The sequence below is a fragment of the Syngnathus acus genome, chromosome 10 (genome assembly GCF_901709675.1).
Source record: "Syngnathus acus chromosome 10, fSynAcu1.2, whole genome shotgun sequence".
Lineage (NCBI taxonomy): Eukaryota > Metazoa > Chordata > Actinopteri > Syngnathiformes > Syngnathidae > Syngnathus > Syngnathus acus.
The window spans coordinates 11,353,724-11,368,498 of NC_051095.1; the positions used below are offsets into that span (position 1 = coordinate 11,353,724).

Sequence of the window (14,775 nt, forward strand, 5' to 3'; positions counted from 1 at the left end):
TGAACCCACTTCTCATTGGCCATATTTGCAAAACGAACCGAACCCATTGTTGGGGCCGCTCGTGAGAAAAGTCCCGAGATAGACAAATACGCGTTTGCCCGCCACCATGGCAACCAGATGTGGGGAATGGTAGATTACCCATAATCCCCATTGTCTCCTGCACATGTTACAAATTGGCTATTTAGTACTTGTTAATTTATTAATGCTTTTTTTTTTTTTTTTTTTTTAGCTTGGTTGGAGAATAGTAGGAAGCAAAATCGACATTGCACAGTAAAAACAGTTGGGTTGGAAATAACCCAATATGGGTCAAGAATGCGCCGGACATACTATTTGGGTTATTCATTTGACCCGATTTTGGGGATTTTTTGTAAATTGGGTTTGGTAAATATTGTAAATAGCTTTTTTTGTAAGTTATTCATTTTAACCCAACTTTTGGGGTTACTGTAAATGAATACATTCTGCATTCTTATAGTTTGACACGTGAGGATTCCCACATTTGTTTCATTATAGTCACCCTCTTAAAATAATTTTTTGTCCAGCATCTTGGAAAGAAGATTTTAAGGCAAACATTTTTTACTAGTTTTTGTCAAGATATAATTCAGGTCAGCATTTTAAGAGGATGAGGATAATTTTATACATATGTATTTTTCTGCCCCCCTCCGACCATGAAATAGACATACTGAAGGTTTATCAGTATTTTTTTAAAAATTTGGGGGTTAAAAAAAAAAAAATAATCAATGCGCATCAATTATACGCTGATCCGCAGCCCACACAAACAGCAAGGATGCACAGTAACCCAAAAACCGTCGACCCCTTTTTGATCCCTCTTGGGTTATTATTGACCCAATTGTTTTTAGAAGGTTACCACTAGGAAGTAAAAAAAAAAGAAGAAAAAAACCCTCTAAAATCAACATAAAAATAGATTAGTGAAGTGGCAATGGAATAAAACTGAAGCATCCTTCATAGAAAAGTAAAACACAAAGTGTCAGATAGGAAAAAAGAAAAAAAGGTTTTGAAAGTCCGTTACCATGAAAACACCCAAAGGTTGTGCACACAGGCACAAGTGATGAAAAGGAAAAAAATGGCTGCAGTTCCTTAAAATCCCCTGTGTTGTGGTCAGACAGGAAGCTTGCTGGCAAGCCTAACAACGTGCACCTATGCCTTTCCTCCCCAGATAGCGCAGCACCGCAAAGTTATAGGTGGTTGACACCGTATAGGTCAGCTGGAAGAAGAGAACAGCAGACACGGGGGGCTCATTAGAAGAGAGGAAAAACAGAGACATGATTAAGTGCTAATGACATTAATTTGATCCCACCCGTGTAATAGGCTATGTAATGGGGCATGGGAGTATAAAGCGCCCACCATTTGCCTGGCTGGGAAAGCAGTAGACATTACGGCACTATGACGATGTTTATGTCAGCTGAGAATGGGAAACAGAGAGCGATAGTCCTCAAAGTCATCAGTCATGCGGGCCCGGGATGCCTCGTCGCCTCCGCTTGCCGCGTCACATGAGCCGTAAATACCGCCAAAGGCCAAATGACCCCAACGGACGGATAATTACTCACCAGAGCCATGAGGGTGACGCCCGCGCCGACGAAGGCGGCAATGTAGAGGTCGTAGGTTATTCGGTACTGATAGGAGAGGATTTGCATGAGTGTCTGTCGATCTAACACGTACGCTTCAAACGCAATCTTTGGTCTCGGTTACCTCTCTTGTCTTGCAAACGGTGGACAGAGTTATTCCACAAGCTTTTCCCGGGACGGCGTTCCACGGCAGGAGCCCTGTTGACGTCAAGTCGCGCTAATCAATTGGATACATTCATCGCACGCGCCATTATGATTTCAGGCTGGCTATTCCTGCACACGCTATAAAATACCCAGAAACACAGGCCTTGGTCCAAAGCTTATTGACGTCTACATGAAAAAAGCACTGCTTTTCAGCAACTGCAGTAAATTACCATGGCTATTTTTACTTTCTGTTTATTACACACCAGCAGGGGAGTTAGCAAAACCGATTCACTGTACTGTAGAAGTGACTTTTTAAGAGAAAGCAGACCCCCCAGTGTTTTTCCCCCACCAGCAAAATCAATGAGTAATAGGAAACAGAAAACATCATAACTAAATACTAGCAAAACTTTCACATAGCTTCACAATTTTATTGTCATATTGTGGTATTGTTTCAAATAGAACCGGATTGCTGAGGTATTAAAAGCTACCAAAAAAACTACCAATTACACAAATCGAATCAGATTCAAATGAAATTTGAACCCACCCCAAATCAAAACAGATTATTTGTAACTACGGATACAATCTTTCCAGGGCAAGACCGCCGATCTGGCATTTTGAGGCAGATGCTAATTCCAATATGCGAATACAATTCCGATAACCGATTACGCGATTGGTTTAAAAATATCAGCAATGAACAAATATTCCGAATCAACATTACCGTATTGCCTCGCATCCACACACAGCTGGTTGATGCTCGCTGGGGTCTCGGTCAGGACGTCGATGGTGTCGCAGGTGGCCCCCATGTTGTAGAAGAAGTAGACGGGCAGAGTGGACAAGGCGAACACCAATAGCCACAGCAGAGACAGCACGTACGTCATCACTATAAACTACGTGAGAAAGCAGGATGAACGTCATTTGCCTGTGAGCAACTCCAAGTGAGTTTTCACCCGCCTCATTTAGTCACCACATCGACCTCTTTTCCGATTATCACTTAATATGTCTTTATGTCTCCCTACCCCTCCTTGGACACAATCACTCAACTGTGCAATTTGTAGCCGCATCTTTCCCAAAGGGCTTTTAACAGGGCGCTAGACTTTCAGCTCGGGCACCCAGCGGGACCGATGTGTATTAAGCCACATCCAATCTTGCCGATCCCCATTACTCTCACCGTGGAGCTGAGGCAGCGGCCACACATGGTGCTTCGGAACTCCCCGAAGGTTTGCTTGGCGACGCTGGTGGTGTAGAAGCCTTCTGCCAGCAGCATGATGCAGTAGAGGAAGAAAAACGAGGCCAAACCGTAGATGAAGTACTGGAAATACTGAATGCTATGAGGGAGGAGGAGAGCCACGGGTAAGATGCAGCCTTTCAAAATACAGACATTGAATTTGGGATATGGCTTTTGTTTTTTGGTTTAGACTAATTCATTCTTGACAAATGTTTGACTAAAGAAAAAGAAAATGACATCAGCTATCCCCAAAACTTATCAGCCCGAGAAACCTATCAGAAATTAATTTTTTCACAGTGACGAAAAAATGATTCACCGATGTATCAAACTCAGTATGGCGTCACCTACTGCCAAGGAGGGCATAATGTCCATCTTTTTTCTTTTCAAGTATCGACGGCTGGTATCAACAGAATCTAAGAGTACCAGAAACCTTACAATAAAGCCTATATTGGCTCAATATCGATACCCTAATTCGGCATCTACAAGTCATAAGTTATCATTTTTGTCTGACAATCAGATTCATTTTGGCCCCCAACAAAAGTTCAGAAAATCCTGAGCGCCTTGACAGCAACACTGACAAAGAGGCGTTCAGAACATTCTTCCAAGGATTATTCAAATCCGATACCAATTATATACCAACAAAGTGTTCCTCACTTATCAAATACATAATGCAACGTCCATCCCTGCATTATGAAATGTACCACATACATGTAAGCAAGTGTGATGTAATCCTGCAGGTTACGAGCAAAGTAGGTCTCGATGAGCCTTTCGGTCTCTGTGAGCGCCTGGTGTCCACATCCACAGAAGAGGGCGATGCCGGAGAAGCAGAGGAGTGTGGCGACCAGAGAGCAGTATGGTATCCCACCCAGGCAACGCATACAGCACTCATAGCAACCTGCAACCGCAGCCAAATTGAGACACATTAGTCACACATGCAACACAAAACAAAATACGTAACCAGAACACAATATACAAACGGTCCCTAAAGTCTATAAATGACATTTTCAACATTCCAGTCCATTAGAATACCTACAAGTGACATTCTTTTTCAACTTAAGGTGCTTTGTGAAATGCAAGTGTACTTCGGTCAATAGTTGTAATGCACATTCTGCCTGAAAAAGACAATTCTGTTGTTTTGATTGATTGGTAGTAAAGTCTATACAAATACACAGCGAGTGGCAACAGACATTTCAGTTATGAAAGATGCAGCCAGTTTCAGTAAAGTAACACTTTACTTTATAGTATAGTGGAACAACTGGAATGTGACATTGAAATGCCAAGGTCCCTCTGAAGAGCCATCTGCTGCCACGCACACAAACTTCCCTGCATTTGGAAAAGCCAAACATTCCTATAGTCATGTGTGAATGAACGCAGTGGTCAAAGGCATGCGTCTGATGTGACCCCAGCTCACACCCTGACTCCATTCATGAGGCAGCATGGTGACTGTGAGAAAAAGGGGGAGGTTGACCAAGATACATGCTGCTTTTGTGACTGCAAAGACAACAGTCTTTGTCCCACGCCGTGGTGGGGGCACAAGGGCTGCCAATGTCCCACAAACAAAAGCCAGAGGCACCTCTGTGCTTGCAACTCGTACGCACACATTCATTGACTTCCTTCAGAGGAGAAAGTGTGAATACATCCCAGTGCAAAACTGCATACGAGCATGTACACAGGATGACTGTGGTTGGTACCATTGCAGCAGTGCCAAGACTATAGAGCATTCTACACAAGGACATTGCTGTTGTGGCCAAGTGTGTATTTCTGCGTGCTTTGCACAAAAGTAGCCCACTTTTCCAAATTATACACTCTATAGGGAAAACACACACTTGAATTTTCTTTATTAGGCTTGCAGAGAAGCAGGGAGAAAATAACACCCTACCATCCATTAAATGTCAATGTTACATGGCCAGGGGCCAATCTCAACTGCTATTGGGTGAGAGCCTGAACAAGTTGCAAAGCGAATCACAGCCAGGCAATGAAAGAGAGCGACAGCGTTCACAGTTATTTCACACCTTTTCCCAGCAAAAACACCTCGCTTGTCCCCCACCCACATCCATTGGGAGCCAGGTGAGAGCATCGAAACACCACTCAGAGCAGCCTAACAGGCCACAACATTAGGCACACCTAATAACACATGAGCTGCCCTTACAAATACGTGTTTCAACGCAGATTTCTGGGCTACAGCTTTTGTATTAGATCAGGGGTGTCAAACTCATTTTTTTGCGGGTCGCATTGTACCCTTCTTATGACTGTCAACCCAAATAAATATATGAGCACCACATATTCTATACAGTAAAAGCTACAAAACAAACTGACAAATAACTCGTTTTCAAATCAGATGAGTAAAAACTGGTCAAATATTTAAAAAAATCTTAAAAGTGAAGACAATTTGCAATTCCAGTAATGACACACGAATTTGATGCACAATTTGTCTTTGTGGGCCACTTAAAATGATGTGGCGGGCCGTATCTGGGCCCCGAGCCTTGAGTTTGACACCTGTATATTAGATCATTCAAGTGTACCTAATATTGTGACCTGTCGTACTAGTACATACACTGTTGAGAACCGATTTAAGGACCTTGTGGCAATTAACCAATTAATGACGTCATGCGAACGACTAGTAAAAGCCCCCAAATCCCAGACAGTTATATATTAGACGCAGTGAATCTACTTATTTTCAAAGTTACAAGATACAAACCCGAACCGAGTCAAGCAGAAAATAGTCCGATCCAAACCGAATTGACGTTGACTATACCGTCCTTGAGACACAAACTAATAAGTTACGAGGATGCAATTGTAAAGTGATTTTTAAGAGAAGCCGTGAAGTCTCACCCATGTCTGCCAGGATGCGTTGAGGACGTGACGTGAAGGCTTGTGTCGTGCTCTGCAGCTGCTCCACTGATCATATGCACGAACTCGGCCCCCGTGTTATCAAACCCAACTCACCCCAACAATGGACAGAGCCATCGGCGATTGCTACAACAATCTTAAAGCAACAATGACGCCTTTCAATGAGCTCCAAAGGCGGGGGGGATAATGAAGAGGCCAATTTTGTCACAGACTGCGTTGTTTTTATGCAAAGACGCGGAGTCTACGCGCAAAGGAGCGACTTAATTGCAACCCACTCAAATGGAAACTTTGTTTCTTTTAATATAATTTATCTTGAAGTCTTGCCATCACCGTAAATTCACTTTTTACCGTGAAACAGGATTAGAATCGGACATGATTTATTCAAACGCTCCAGATGAAACGGCTTCCTGAAGAGTAAATCTTTAAGCAATTCTGTTCAGCCTTGCCGAAATCTTAAACATTTCCAGGAATTATAAATTGGAAACGAATTCGCAGTACAATACATATTGACAGAAATGAATGAAAATTAACTGCAAAATTGATAAATATACCAGGTCAGGAAACATGAGGGGCGTTTCTGGGCTTCAGGAGGAGGGGCTTTAATGACCCCCACCCACGCGCACGCACGCGCGCGTACACACACGCACGCACAACACACAGTTATGCTGCTTTGTGCGGCCTCACATATTGCACGTGCCACAAATTGCTATTGTTCACCACAAAAAAAGTTGATGCCATGTAAATTCCTTGTAAACCAAGTTTCTAGTTTTTCAATTTCTACGCTTTTTGCTTACATTTCCTTGCTGTTTCCTCGATAGGTTTTCATAAACTTTCAAAAAATAAAAAATGTGTCGCTTAAAATAATCCAAATACTCGAGTGATATCACAGCAAGTACTATCTGATGCCTCTTGAGATAATCATTTGCATTGCCACGGAAAAGTTCTCTGAATACAAAAACTTTTGGTAGTTTTCATTGCTGTATAATATTATGCCAGAAATAATCCTGTGAGTTTTTAAGGTAAGAACCAAGCTACTATCAGAAGTTCTACTCAATAAGAATGGATGTGCTCCTCTTGAGTGTGCACTTTGGGATCAGGGGCGCATGCAGCATCATTGATCTCAGGTGAGCCTCATGGAGAGGAGTAGAACGTGTGCTCGCTCTCATTCAGCTCAGCCCTCTGGTCAAAAAAATAAAAAGAAGACACAAAAGAAAATATCTGAATCACAACCAGTAGGTGGCAGCTTTCCCCTGCCGCAACCTCTCCCAAATCTCATTCCATACCTTATCTCTTTAACATCCAATAATCCGGTCTAGAAAAATGATAGCTATTATCAGCAAGCGCAAGATTTCTTTTTCTAAACATGTTTTAATTTATGCCCTACATGATTACATTTAACGGAATATATAATATTACAAATGGTGGATATGTAATGCTGTCATGGAGCTTTTTATTTCCTCACCAAATTAATCTACTTATTCTCCGAGTAGAGCCCCATTAGATAATTTATTTTGGAGCTAGGAGCCGCAAAATCCTCAGAGAGACAGCCATGTTATACAAGCTTGCTCTCCTCTAACCAGGCTGTTACATCATGTTTTACTACCTCTCGTTTGGGATCCCCCCCCCCCTGTTTTTTCCCCTCATGGGTGACAATTTATTACTCCTGCCTGAAAGTAAAATTAGTTAGCACGACTGCGCAAATACTGCCCTACTGATGATTATCATGAAACTACATGCATAGGTGGCATACAATGGAAATAAAACTTCTACACACTCGTATTGAAATGTTAGGTATGAGAAGGACACACCTGCCACAATTTCAAGTGGTTCTGGTTAACCCCAAATAAGATTGAACTGTCCACATTTCCCTCCATCTTGTCGAGCGCCCAAGTTTTGGCTGAAGCAATGAAGCCCCAAAGTGTGAAGCTGAGGGTTAGGGTTCACTCTTGTTCACTGAAAAGGTTTGTTCTTTTGAACGAATCGTTCACTCGCGAGCCAATACTACCGTCAATGTGCTCAACCGCTCGGCCATCGGTGCTTCGAAATAACTTTGTTCTATGGCTCCACATGTCCTCAGCACTGCAAACGTTTGTGCCGGTACACCATATGAAGTAAATTACGGGATTTTTTTTTTTTTTTTTACCTCATCTAATATGTATCAAGCAATATGAGCAGGTGTTTTAGAACAGCCTAGACAAGTAAATACCAAAAAAGAAAAAAAAAAACTTGCTAAACTTTTAAAAAGTTACTGCCTTATGTTTTTCCCTGTTGAGAGAAGCGCGCAATGCAATACGGATAGTGCTGCGGGGAGAAGTGTGACAAGCGTTAGTACAATCATGCTTAGCAGATTTCGTATGGGTGGGGAGTCGAACCCTAAAAGTGAGGTGTTTGAGCGCAGTGACGGAGCCACTCGCCAAACGTAGCGAGCTCGGCGATCGCTCTGCTTTCACTTCGAGTCATTCTTATCCGTTCAGTATTTCCTACGGCGCGCGTTGGGTAAGTACAAAATAGTGTTGGCTCGTGAGTGAACGATTCGTTCACAAAAACGATTTTATTTCAGTGAACGAGAGTGAACGACTCACTTCCTAAAGTGATTCGTTCTTTTTTCAGTTCATATGACTTCAACCAGTAGGTGTCGGTAATGCGCATTGAAGCTGGTGCCATCCGCCGTAAAACAAAACGAAGAAGAAAATGACGTAACTTCCCTGGACGAGCCAGTGAGGAGTGATTTGCATTTCCAGTTCATCGCGAGAACGGGTCAGTGAGGGAACGAATCCTGACTTTCCCGATCGCGAACGAGTTAATGGGTGAACTGCCTTCCCGTGCGTCAACGGATCAGTCAGTGAACGTGTTGCGTCTCCTGGGGTGAACTATGTAAGCCAGAATGTAGATTTACGATTTGCCAAGGAAAGAAAGAACCACTCACTGAAACACCCCTTCTTTTATGCACGTTTTCTCCAAGATAACGGCTAATTTTATTGCATGAAGGGATGCGCCGTTATGCAACAACGGGGAGATTATGCCTCTCTTTGGATAATCTTGATTTTATAACACTTTAGTAGTTTTTAAATAACATGTATGCATATATACGCCTAAATATTGTTATCCAGTATATCTACTGCAATTTCACATTAGATTGCTGGTTTGAAATTTACTTTTAATATTATTATTATTATTATTTTTAAATAAACATTTATATTAAAACTTGTCTGGTGTTTTATTCCTTGTTTTTATATTCGCCAATTAAAACATAAAAATCAGACATTTGGTTAACTGCTTTATATGAAAATATGTGTTTTACTTTGTTATAACGGATTTTTTTCAACCTTTTATTCAAACACAACCACATTCGGTATAATAACACCATCAACTACAATCCAACAAATACAAAATTAAAACATCAATGTCGGCATAACGTGTGTCGGCTGCGTACCTAATGGAGTGTCAGAGTGACGTCACAGATCAAACAGCCAATCAGAAAGTGGGGGTGAGGGCGGGTGTGGTACTTTTCACTTTCCGTGAAGCTTTGACCGTGATTTTTCCCTAATGAAGTGGCCTGTGATTAGGTACACCTGAAAATGGCGGTGTACCTAATAGAGTGTCCGAGTGACGTCACAGATCAAAAAGCCAATCAGGAGGTGGGGATGAGGGCGGGTGTGGCATTTTTCACTTTCACTTAAGCTTTTTCCCTAATGAAGTGGCCTGTGATTAGGTACACCTCATGGACACTTCAATAGGTACACTACACGAGGTAAAAATAAAAAAAAAGAATAAATGAATAAATAAGAAAGTGTAGCGAACGATTCGGTGAACGATTCTTTTGAACAAATCTTTTGAGTGAACCGATTCAAAAGATTCAGTTCACTTAAAACTGGACTGCACATGACTAGTACAAAAGAGTGCAGACGGACAATGGTTGCCAGGTCGAAAGAGCCGACTGGTTAGTGACGCGGGCTCTTGCTTGATAAGAACCTGGTTCGATCCCAGGTGTGAGCATATGCCTCAATGAACTTTTAGAATTGGGACCTCGCTTTGTATGCGTACGCATATGCAAACACATGCAAGTATTTATGTGTAAATACATAAGGTGGCCCCACGCCCAAGTGAAAAGTGCCACACCCGCCCTCACCCCCACTTTCTGATTGGCTGGTCGGTCTGTGATGTCAATTGGACACTCCATTAGGTACACCGCCATTTTCAAGTGTACCTAATAACAGGCCACTTTATTAGGGAAATATCATGGTCAAAGGTCACAGGTGTCAAGCTCTAGTCCTCGGGGCCGCGTTCCAACATGCTTTCCAAGTTACCCTCATTAAACACACCTGCGTGAAAAGATTTTGGTCATTTTCACGTTCTGCAGGAGCTAAAACTTTTCACGTAGGTGCGCTTAATGAGGGAATCAGACGGACACTCCATTAGGTACACCGCCATTTTCAAGTGTACCTAATAACAGGCCACTTTATCAGGGAAATATCATGGTCAAAGGTCACAGGTGTCAAGCTCTAGTCCTCGGGGCCGCGTTCCGACATGTTTTCCAAGTGACCCTCGTTAAGCGCACCTGCGTGAAAAGTTTTTGGTCACTTTCACGTTCCGCAGGAGCTAAAACTTTTCACGCAGGTGCACTTAACGAGGGAATCACACGGACACTCCATTAGGTACACCGCCATTTTCAAGTGTACCTAATAACAGGCCACTTTATGAGGGAAATATCATGGTCAAAGGTCACAGGTGTCAAGCTCTAGTCCACGGGGCCGCGTTCCAATATGCTTTTCAAGTTACCCTCGTTAAACACACCTGCGTGAAAAGATTTTGGTCACTTTCACGTTCTGCAGGAGCTAAAACTTTTCACGCAGGTGCGCTTAACGAGGGAATCACACGGACACTCCATTAGGTACACCGCCATTTTCAAGTGTACCTAATAACAGGCCACTTTATGAGGGAAATATCATGGTCAAAGGTCACAGGTGTCAAGCTCTAGTCCTCGGGGCCGCGTTCCAATATGCTTTTCAAGTTACCCTCGTTAAACACACCTGCGTGAAAAGATTTTGGTCATTTTCACGTTCTGCAGGAGCTAAAACTTTTCACGCAGGTGCGCTTAACGAGGGAATCACACGGACACTCCATTAGGTACACCGCCATTTTCAAGTGTACCTAATAACAGGCCACTTTATTAGGGAAATATCATGGTCAAAGGTCACAGGTGTCAAGCGCTAGTCCTCGGGGCCGCGTTCCAATATGCTTTCCAAGTTACCCTCGTTAAACACACCTGCGTGAAAAGATTTTGGTCATTTTCACGTTCTGCAGGAGCTAAAACTTTTCACGCAGGTGCGCTTAACGAGGGAATCAGACGGACACTCCATTAGGTACACCGCCATTTTCAAGTGTACCTAATAACAGGCCACTTTATTAGGGAAATATCATGGTCAAAGGTCACAGGTGTCAAGCTCTAGTCCTCGGGGCCGCGTTCCGACAAGTTTTCCAAGTGACCCTCGTTAAGCGCACCTGCGTGAAAAGTTTTTGGTCACTTTCACGTTCCGCAGGAGCTAAAACTTTTCACGCAGGTGCACTTAACGAGGGAATCACACAGACACTCCATTAGGTACACCGCCATTTTCAAGTGTACCGAATAACAGGCCACTTTATTAGGGAAATATCATGGTCAAAGGTCACAGGTGTCAAGCTCTAGTCCTCGGGGCCGCGTTCCAATATGTTTTCCAAGTTACCCTTGTTAAACACACCTGCGTGAAAAGATTTAGTTCATTTTCACGTTCTGCAGGAGATATGATATTTCCCGAATAAAGTGGCCTGTTATTAGGTACACTTGAAAATGGCGGTGTACCTAATGGAGTGTCCGAGTGACGTCACAGATCAACCAGCCAATCAGAAAGTGGGGGTGAGGGCGGGTGTGGCACTTTTCACTTTATTTACACATAAATACTTGCATTTGTTTGCAGATGCGTCCGCTTACAAAGCGAGGTTCCAATTCTAAAAGTTCATTTAGACATATGCTCACACCGGGGTTCGAACCAAAGTCCTTACCGAGCAAGAGCCCATGTCACTAACCAGTCGGCTATTTCGACCTGGCAACCCTTGTCCGTCTGCACTCTTTTGTACTAGTGATGTGCAGTCCAGTTTTCAGTGAACTGAATCTTTCGAATCAGTTCACTCAAAAGATTTGTTCAAAAGAATCGTTCACCGAATCGTTCGCTACACTTTCTTATTTATTTATTTATTCTTTTTTAATTTTTTTTTTTTTTACCTTGTGTAGTGTACCTATTGAAGTGTCCATGAGGTGTACCTAATCACAGGCCACTTCATTAGGGAAAAAGCTTAAATGAAAGAAAAAAGTGCCACACCCGCCCTCACCCCCACTTTCTGATTGGCTCTATGATCTGTGACGTCATTCGGACACTCTGTTAGGTACACCGCCATTTTCAGGTTCGTTCGCGAAGATTCACGAGTGAGTGACGGACAGCGTTGCTGCTATACCAGCCGACACACGTTATGCCGATATTGATGTTTTAATTTTGTATTTGTTGGATTGTAGTTGATGGAGTTATTATACCGAATGTGTTTGTGTTTGAATAAAAGGTTGAAAAAAAATCCGTTATGCCGACATTTGTTATTTTGGGGGACACTAACTCCTATAACAACGTAAAACACATATTGTCATATAAAGCAGTTAACCAAATGTCTGATTTTTATGTTTTAATTGGCGAATATAAAAACAAGGAATAAAACACCAGACAAGTTTTAACATAAATGTTTATTTAAAAATAATAATAACAATATTAAAAGTAAATTTCAAGCCAGCAATCTAATATGAAATTGCAGTAGATATACTGGATAACAATATTTAGGCGTATATATGCATACACATTATTTAAAAACTACTATAAGTGTTGTAAAATCAAGATTACGCAAAGAGAAGCATAATCTCCCCGTTGTTGTATAACGGCGCATCCCTTCATTCAAGATTCAAGAGTTTTTATTCGCCATGTTTGAGCGTGCCAAACAAGGAATTTGACTTCGGTAAAACACACCCTCTGTTCAACATATAGGTGACTAACAACACTCAGGACATGTGAATAATGGCAAAAACAGTGTAGACAAATTCAAAAGGTGTGAAGAGCAGGATGTTATTGCACAGTAATGCCTCTGAGACTCTATGAGTGGTGTGAGTTCATCAGAGCAACAGCCTGGGGGAAGAAGCTGTCTCGGTGTCTGCTGGTTTTGGCGTACCGAGCTCTATAACGCCGTCCGGAGGGGAGTAGTTCAAACAGACTGCAACCTGGGTGAGAAGGGTCTGTAGAGATGTTCCTTGCACGTTTCCTGGTCCTGGACAGGTACAAGTCTTGGATAGAAGGGAGGTTGATTCCAATGATCTTTTCTGCAGTCCTGATTGTCCGTTGCAGTCTGTGCTTGTCTTGTTTGGAGGCTGATCCAAACCAGACAGTGATGGAGGTGCAGAGGACAGACTGGATGATGGCAGTGTAGAAGGTCTTCAGAAGCTCTCGCGGCAGGTTGAACTTCTTGAGCTGTCTCAGGAAGTACAGCCTCTGCTGGGCCTTCTTCCGGACAGAGTCTATGTGGCCGGTCCATTTCAGGTCCCGAGAGATTGTGGTTCCCAGGAACTTGAAGGTGTCTGTGGAGAGAATAGTATTACTGCGGATAGTGAGGGGTAAAAGTGGTGAAGGGTCTCGCCTGAAATCCACTGTCATCTCCACGGTCTTGAGCGGGTTCAGCTCCAGATGGTTTTGGTTGCACCAGTGGACCAGCCGCTCCACCTCCTGTCTGTACGCAGTCTCATCACCGTCCTGGATCAGTCCGATGAGAGTGGTGTCGTCTGCATACTTCAGGAGCTTCACAGGAGAGTCATCTGAGGAGAAATCATTGGTGTAGAGAGAGAAGAGCAGTGGGGAGAGGACGCACCCCTGAGGGGCTCCAGTATTGGTGGTCCGGGTGTCAGATGTGATGCCCCCCAGCCTCACACGCTGTCTCCTGTTGGTCAGGAAGCTGGTGATCCACTGACAGGTGGGGGCAGGCACCGCAAGCTGGATGAGCTTCTGTTGGAGGATGTCAGGAGCGATGGTGTTGAACGCCGAGCTGAAGTCCACGAACAGGATCCTGGCGTACGTCCCTGGAGTGTCCAGGTGGTGCAGGATGTAGTGCAGTCCCATGTTGACCGCATCATCCACTGACCTGTTTGCCCGGTAGGCAAACTGGAGGGGGTCAAGCAGGGGGCCCGTGACCTCCTTCAGGTGGTTCAGCACTAACCTCTCGAAAGATTTCATGACCACAGATGTCAGTGCGACGGGTCTATAGTCATTCAAACCTGTGATGGCGGGCTTCTTGGCCACTGGAACGATGGTGGAGCTCTTGAAGCACGAGGGCACCTCACACAGCTCCAGAGAACGGTTGAAGATCCGTGCAAAGGTGGGCGCCAGCTGTTCAGCGCAGACTTTCAAGCAGGAAGGTGACACGCCGTCTGGGCCCGGTGCCTTCCTGGTCTTTTGTCTCCGGAACATCTGGCGCACTTCCTCCTCGCGGACCTGGAGTGCGGGCGCGGCCTCTGCAAGAGAGAGAGTGGGTGACAACGATGATAGAGGTGTGGACAGAGCAGTTGTGGGGAGAGGTGAGTATGTAGATTGTGCTGCAGGAAGTCCCGTTGTGTGGGAGGACCGATCAAACCTGCAGTAGAACTTATTCAGCTGGTCAGCAAGCCTTGGGCTCTCCACAGGACGGGGGGTTCGTTTCTTGTAGCCCGTGATGCTCTGCAGACCTTTCCACACTGTTGAGGGATCAGGATTGGCAGAGAGGTGTCTCTTCAGGTTCTCCCCGTAACACCTCTTGGCTTTCCTGACCTCTCGGTTCAGTGTGTTTGTGGTCTGCCTGAACAGGTCGCGGTCGCCGCTCCTGAAGGCCTCCTCCTTGACTTTGCGCAACCTCCTGAGGTTCGGTGTAAACCAAGGT

The 14,775-nt window shown here is 43.9% G+C and overlaps 1 protein-coding gene across 1 annotated transcript; it reads right to left on the bottom strand.

Annotated features, from left to right (window-relative positions):
• Positions 1-713: 713 nt before the first annotated feature.
• Positions 714-6,386, bottom strand: plp1a (proteolipid protein 1a). Its single transcript, XM_037260544.1, has 7 exons — positions 5,785-6,386; positions 3,661-3,847; positions 2,896-3,052; positions 2,446-2,614; positions 1,708-1,781; positions 1,566-1,631; positions 714-1,222 (listed from the first exon to the last, which is right to left on the bottom strand). The coding sequence occupies exons 1-7, from the start codon at positions 5,786-5,788 to the stop codon at positions 1,142-1,144; spliced, it is 738 nt and encodes a 245-aa protein (XP_037116439.1). The 5' UTR covers positions 5,789-6,386; the 3' UTR covers positions 714-1,141.
• Between the last annotated feature and the right edge of the window lie 8,389 nt (positions 6,387-14,775).